Raw genomic sequence first — 7,692 nt, forward strand, 5'->3', positions numbered from 1 at the left:
TAACTCCAGATACTGTCCAGCAATTCGTTATATTTGCTTTCTTGCAAAACACGCAATTTATTAAAAGAAACGACAACTAGGGACATTTGTCAGTCAAATGACATCAACAACCTTGGTCTCATCCAACATCTGAAGTTAATTTCACTAAATGAAACATCAAACAAACAAAACACAGTGCCTAGCACCGCACAGCTGGCAAGGCAAGGCAAGGCGGCAGGGAGAGAGCCCCTAATATCACTGCACGTGGGTAGCACTTCCCCGCACCCCGCCGCAGAAGACAAGCCGGACGAGGCAGCAGCAGCAGGGCCGGACGAAGACACCGCACCAAGCGCACCTATCCACGCGGCTGCCAGCTGCCGCGGCCAGGACGGTGCGGTTTGCCGCGGAACTCCGCGCGTGGAGGGGCCGATCTCCGCCGCTCCCCCGGGGCAGAAGCCCGGCTGGCTGTGGGGGAGCCGCTCAGGGCAGCACCCCGCCGGTGCAAGTCAGGGGCGCGGCCCGGCTTCCCGAGGCGGGCAGGGAAAGGGACCCGGAGCACGAAGGGCGCGCACACGGGCCCGGGCAGGTACAGCCGGGAACAGAGACCCGCAGGCCAGAGCGCACCGCGCGCGCCTCGCCCCCAGGACGGAGCCGCTCAAGCCCTGCTCCCCCGGCCCGCCAGGCCCGGACTCACCGCGGCGGTTGCCTTCCTGGCGGCCGGGACGATGGCGGGGAGCGGCGCGGACATGTTGTTGCCGCACATACACCGGGCTCCGGGGCAGCCAGCGGGACACACTGGCCGGGAGGAGGGGCAGGCACCGGGCCAAGGGGAGGGGCGGCAGCAGGGAGCAAAACGCAGCGAGTAACAGTCAGAGTTGGAGGGCGGGGAGGGGTCGGGCTTCTGTCACCAACCCCTTCCCCCCATCCCCCATGCGTAGGCACGCGCATGGAGCGGCTAAACACCAGCCGTTAGGCGGCGCGCGGCAGGTATCAGTAGTCTCTTCAAGACACGCCCATTGCTGCCCGCCAGCCCTATTGGCTCTCAGGCGCAGAGGATCCTCCATCTCCGATTGGACTCTCCTCTTGTCATTTAGTTCCCTGACGACGGGGATGGGGAGTGAGGTTCATACCAGGACGCATGCGCAAAGGAGTATTTCGGGTGAGGTGGGAAGTGGCTGCTTCAGGGGCCTGAGCCTGCCCCTCGGGGTCATTGGGACCCGCTCTCAAGCCCTGGCCTCTGTCTAGTGCTGGGGGAGGGGGGATTCTGAGCCTACAAAATAAAAATTCTGCCAATTTTATTTGTCAAAATAATGCAGTGTAATCACTTGTTTTGGTAAGTTAGTTAAAGCACAATAGAGAAAAAGACACAGTAACTGTTCAGAATGTCCTAACCGCATGGAAGTTGAGTTACAAACACTAACTAATACCCTGCATGCCAGTCCTAATCCTGGATTTTCATTTAAATTATATTACAAAACACCAAACAGCAAAAAAAAAAAAAAAGAAAAAAGTGGAATGTTATTTTAAATTACTCAGAGTTTTACGCATGAAAGCATGGGCAGCGTGTGAACCACTGGCTGGGAATAGTATCCCCCAGCCCCAGCCCTTCCACCGGAGGGCCTACCTCTTCCACGCCACCCCCCGCCGGAGTCAAGCCCCATCTTTCATCAGAGTCCAGAGCCACACCTCCCCCCAGGCAGGCACTGGCCTAGTCCCATAGTTAGACCTCCCCCAGCCCCAAAGGAGCACCAGGAGGGCAGGTGACATGCAGCCCCAGCTCCTGAACGCGGAAAGGCAGGGGGCCCCAGCCTCCCCAGCTCAGGGGGGAAGGTGGCCACAGGCTGCAGTCTCCACAGCTCCAGAGTGCAGGAAGGTTGGCAGTGCACACCCCCACCCCCAGCAGAGGACTGGAGCTGCACACAGCAAGTGGTCACGCGAAAGGGTGAGGTCACAACTGGCTGTTTGAGGAGGCAAAGTCTCCCCCAGCCTATGCAACCCTTCTGCTCATGCATGAAAGGCATACAGTTTGCTAATCATTGGCCTGGACCTGGCTGGGTACTTTGGGAAGTGCTTGGTTCTGATTGTCCTGACATTTTATTGACTGCTTGATAAATGTTTTATTTGCCCTCAATGTCTTTTTTTTTTTTAATGGGTACGTAAAAATCTAACCCCACTGTGGGAGACAGAGTCTCTCTTGCTTGTTGGCCAGCCCAGCTCCCTGACAGGATCAATGTCTCCACCACCCGCATGCATGTCTAGCCCTGCCCCCGCCCGCCCCCCAGGGTTTTGCATCTCTGAGGCTGCTTCTGGCACGCTGTAACTAGGCTGACGAGATAGCAAATGTGAAAAATCGGGATGGGGGGCTAATAGAAGCCCATATTAAAAAAAGCCCCAAATATCAGGACTGTCCCTATAAAATCGGGACATCTGGTCACCCTAGCTGGAACAGACACGCTGCCTGGGCTGGCAGGGAAGAGATGTGTGTTCCCTGCCCTCCCGCCCCCCTCCAGCAGATTTCTTTTGTGTTTTTCTGTGTGGGAGACACAGAAATGTGCAGGCCATATGAATTCTGTGCCATCTGTCAGGAGTAGTCTAGCCCAAGGCAGCAGAGTGACAGGCCTTGGGCTGATGGTAGCGTTGCCAACTTTCTAATCACACAAAATGAAATGCCCATGCCTTGCCCCTTCTTTGAGGCCCCACCTCCCACTCCCTCCATCCACCCTCCTGCCGTCGCTCACTCTCTCCCACCCTCATTCACTTTCCCTGGGCTGGGGTAGAGGCAGGACCGGCGCTAGGGGGTTGATTTCGCCGCCCCATGCGCTGGTCCCGCTGCTCCGGTGGAGCTGCCGCAGTGGTGCCTGCAGGCAGTCCACCGGAGCCGCGCGAGGAGCCGACCGTCCGCAGACATGACTGCAGCAGCTCCACCGGAGCCGCAGACCAGCGGACCCTCCGCAGGCATCACTGCGGCAGCTCCACCAGAGCCTCCTGCTGCCCCCTCCGGCAAAACGGTGCCCACCATTTATTCTGGCGCTATAGGCGATTGCCTAGGCTGCCTAAATGGTAGGCTGGCCCTGGGTAGAGGGTTGGGGTGTGGGAGGGGGTGAGGGCTCCAGCTGGTGGTGTGGGCTCTGGGGTGGGGCCCAGGATGAGTGGTTTGGGCTGCAGAAGGGGGCTCCGGGTTGTGGCCGAGGGGTTCAGTGTGTGGGAGGGGGCTTCAGGCTGGGGCACGGGGTTGGGATGTGGGAGCGGGTGCTGGCTCTGGCTGAGGGTGTGGGCTCTGGGGTGGAGCCGGAGATGAGGGGTTTAGGGTACGGGAGGGGGCTCAGGGCTTGTGCAGGGGAAGGGGTGAGGGCTCCAGGAGGGAGTTTGGATGTGGAAGGGGGCTCAGGGCTGGGGTGGGGAGTGTTGGAGGAGGTGAGGGCTCTGGCTAGGGCTGTGGGCTCTGGGTGGGGCTGGGGATGAGTGTTTGGGGTGCTGGAGGGGATTTGGGGTGGGGGAGCGCTCAGGACTGGGACGGGGGTTGGGGTGCAGGCTCTGGGAGGGAGTTTGGGTGTGGGAGGGGGTTCCAACCTGGGGCAGAGGGTTGGGCTGCGAGAAGGGGTTCGGGGTGCAGGCTCCAGCCAGGTGGCATTTACCTCCAGCGGCTCCCAGAAGCCTCTGGCATGTCCAGCTCCTAGGCAGAGGGGCGAGGGGGCTCTTCACGCTGCCCATGCCCGCAGGTGCCACCCCCTGCAGCTCCTATTGGCCTGGTTCCCCCATGACTGCCCCTGTGCCTAGGAGCCACGCAGAGCCAGGGAGCCTGCCTTAGCCCTGCTGCACCACCAACTGGACTTTTAGCAGCCCAGTCAGCAATGCTGACCAGAGCTGCCAGGGTCCCTTTTTAACCTGTATTCCAGTCGAAAACCGGACACCTGGCAACCCTAGCTGAGCGACATGTTGCCATCTCCTGTACTGGGTACTACAAGCATGTGGCTCAGGCCTGGGGCTCCACCCTGGCACCTGAGTGACACCTAAACACTTGTGAGCACCCTTAATCCCAAGTCCTCAATGGGGATGGTGGGTCTGAGCTTCACTGTGCGCATGAGCTTGCGGCAGGAGGACTGCCAGGTACAGCAGAAATGGTCAGTCTGTCACGTGAAAGGTGTGCAGCTTGGTTCTTTTACAGCAATGGCCAGAAATTACACTGCTTCTGACTGGCCAAAGGCTATTTGAAGCTTTAGTTTTTGTTTCCAGAGCCTCCCTTCTACTTAGGATGCATCTGCACTGTTAAAAAAAGATGTGTTTTTTCCACCTGTTTAATACCAAACAGTAATTAACAGGATGTAAAATCCTAGTGAAGACAAGGAAGTATGTAATTTTCACACATTAGCAGGTTGAGATAAAGGGAGCCTAAAGTTGACTTGGACCAGCAACATGAAAACTACAAAATGCCTTGGTTTTCACTAGAATTTTACCTGGTGTTAGTTACCATATGCGAGCTAACGTAATATGCACATATCTTTTATCCTAATGAAGACAGGTTGGGAATCAACGTGTTAAGGAATAGAAACAGACACACACTCCCTATATATCTTCAGTGCTGCTGTATTTTCCTGTTAAATGGCACATGCTGCAGAATTGTTAAGTCAATAGGTTTCCTGTGACGTGGGGGGGGGGGGCTCTGTACACCTTGACCTTTAGAAATGGAAAAAGTGTAGCAACTGCATTCCAAATAAGGAGCAAAGAATTGAAAAGCATAACAGTTCCATTTGATATCTCACACTTTTATTCTAAAATCTAAACATGTTTGTGTTTTGAATGTTTTGATAAAGCTCCCAGTAAACTTATTTTATTAGAATTATTTACAGCTTGTTTTAAATTATAAAAAATAACCATAGAATTTCTAAATGGGTAGATACTAAATGGTAAACAGCATGGGAAATGGAGAACTTAACCAAAAAAATCAATAAAAGCCGCAATCTTATTAAGATATTATTCAATCTATTTGTTCTCTGTAATGATATTCAGATGTCCCTTGTAGCCTTCTTGGCTGAATTAAAGAAATCCTTTGGCACAGACTCAAAAAATTAATGCTCCCTATTCATCTTGATATCTGTTATGCCATTCAGGCTCTTTATTCTGAAATTACTAACGCAGGGGTTCTCAAACTTTGCTGCACCATGATCCCCTTCTGACAACAAAAATTACTTCATAAGCCCAGGAGGGGGGAATCAAAGCCTGATCCTGCCCGAGCTTCACTGCTCCAGGTGGGAGGGCCAAAGCTCAAGCCTCACTGCTCTGGGCAGGGGGGGCCACAGCTGAAGCTCAAGAGGTCCAGCCCCAGGCAGGGGGCCTGCAACCTGAGCCCTGCTGCCCTCGGGCTTTGGCTTCGGCCCTGGGTTGCAGCAAGTCTAAGCCAGCCCTGGTGACTCCATTCAAAGGGGTTGTGACCCACTTTGGGGTCCCAACTCACAATTTGAGAACCACTGTACTAGAGGATTCCAGACCATTCTGAACATTTGTATTAGCTCTGTATAAATATGGCAAACTTTACTATCAATGTGAAACAGTTTGTTCATTTTTCTTCTGATCAATAAATTTGGAAAAAATAGTATGTGATCATGTAATTAAAGACTGTGTCATAACGCAGATGCACAGGGCTGGGGGCAAATTAATGTTGCACAAGCTGCCTTAATTCTGGCATTTCCTAACTTTGGAGTGCTCGATTCTCCACCATAATGTTCTTTTAGCAGAGTTTGTTATGTGTAATTTCCTAGATTTTTTAAAATGAAACTGATCTTTCTTCACCCACTTCCCCTGCAAAATTGCATCATGTGGTATCATATTGACACCCATATGGCTTATTAGTAGTCAGGTTGAAACCTTTAGATCCACCACATAGATTTATGCCACCTGGGGCTTGTTTATTCTAGAAACACAAGGGAGGCACAGCTGCAGCTGTGCTGCTGTAGCACTTCAGCGTAGACACTTGCTACAGTAACGTGGGGTTCGTCCATCAGCGTAGTTAATCCATCTCCTCCAGAAGCAATAGCTAGGTCGACAGGAGAATTCTTCTATTGAACTAGCACTATCTACACTGGGGATTAGGTTGTGTTAGCTATGTCAGCCATGTGGGTTTTTCACATCCCTGAGCCATGTAGCTGGGTCAGCTCAACTTTTGAGTATAGACCAAACCTTGAGCTAACTGAGTAGCTGATGTCAGCCTGTTTTCCTCTATGTGAACCAGCATTAGAAGGGGATGGGACACTTTTGCCAATAGGTTTCACAGATATTTGCTGACAACAGAGAAATGGTTAGACTCAGGAATCTTGGGTTCCCTGTTAGGCTCTGGAGGGAAGTGTGCTGTAGTGGGCACAGACTTTTCTGTCCATTTCTCCCCAAGCCTGACCTATCCCTTCTGCCCCATCCTCTCCTGTTTGTTCCTGTCCTAATCCTCACTCTGTTCCTCATCTCAGTTCCATTCTCCTCACCTAGCCAATCCCATTCTTCACTCCTGTAGCTTCTCATTGCAGACTTTGCTTCCTTACCCAGAAAGTCCTAGTATCATCCTTTCAGTCTCTGGGTCCCAGTTACATTCTCCTCCCCTGCTCTGCTAGCCTCTTTCCCCAGCCAGTTCCACTCTCTACCCAGCTTCCAGAGCGAGTCTCTTTGCCTAGCCATTCCCATTTCCAGCTACTTGTTCCCAATCTCCATGTCCAACCAGTCCCAGTCTTCTTACCCGGCCAAAGCCAGTCTCTTTGCACCCCAACTCTCAGTTTCCGTCTCTCACCCCCCTGGCTGGGAGCAGCTGCAATTGCAATTAAAGCCCTGCACAGATCCAGGATGGAATATGCCCAGTGTGGTCAGAATGTTTAGGGAAGTTAGCTGCTACAGTCTAAATCTCTGCTGAGAAAGTAGGAATTGTTATTTTTCAAAGGTAACTGTGCCAAATTTGGGCAGATTTTCACAGGGACAGCAAAAGGTGCATCACTGACACAATGGCCATCCCCCTGCCAAATTTCAAGCCCCAGCTCCAAACGTGGGGATGCTAGACCTTTTCAAAGATAAGGTGGCCAGAATTTTTAACAGGGACAAAACAAACATATTTTCCCCTAGATTAGTTCTCAGAAACAGATAAGTCATTTTGGCTGGAAAAAAAAAATCAGTTGGAGGCAGACATTCAGCATGAAAAATTTCAGCCCAAATAGTTAAGTTTTGCGAAGTTCTAAGCAAGTGAAAATAGGGTCTTGTAATGGGAAGTTTGGAGTAACCTTGGCAATAGGCAGAGCTATTAGCCAGTATGCAATTTCTCAGTGGTAGCCTCTATAACAACCCCCTTATCTTTCCTCAACGAATCCTACACAGTGCTTCTCTTTTGGAAGAAAATAATTTCCAGCAGACTCATCATGCTGGCTGAAATTCTATTCTCTGGTTATAGAGTAGGCACAATTTCATTAGATAAAGTAAATTACATGATCAAGGAACACAACAGCATAAGTGTAACCCTTCTGCCCCTCTGAGTTGGCAGCAACAAGGGCCGGGTTCAGTATCCAGGGGTTCCATTTCAATAACACAATGCAAAACCGGCTCGAGCCCCCACCCAGTGACCTGGGACAATTACATACCATCCCCCTGGGCGCCTCTAGGAGGCAATACTTCCCCACTTGCAAGCACGGAGTCTGAGTATAGCAAAATCCTTTTAATAAAGGAGGGAAACAATGCGGCATCACATTG

General features: G+C 52.0%; 1 protein-coding gene across 2 annotated transcripts in view; it reads right to left on the reverse strand.

The window, feature by feature from the left end:
- Positions 1-820, reverse strand: part of LYPLA1 (lysophospholipase 1) — a 39,681-nt gene extending 38,861 nt beyond the window's left edge. Inside the window, exon 1 of one of the 2 annotated variants that reach the window (XM_030553093.1) lies at positions 674-820. In XM_030553093.1, coding sequence (XP_030408953.1) covers positions 674-742 — 69 coding nt within the window. In that variant the 5' untranslated portion in view covers positions 743-820. The remainder of the gene's footprint in view (positions 1-673) is intronic. The other variant, XM_030553094.1, reaches the window with a different exon arrangement.
- Between the last annotated feature and the right edge of the window lie 6,872 nt (positions 821-7,692).

The sequence above is a fragment of the Gopherus evgoodei genome, chromosome 2, assembly GCF_007399415.2.
Source record: "Gopherus evgoodei ecotype Sinaloan lineage chromosome 2, rGopEvg1_v1.p, whole genome shotgun sequence".
Taxonomy (NCBI): Eukaryota; Metazoa; Chordata; order Testudines; family Testudinidae; genus Gopherus; species Gopherus evgoodei.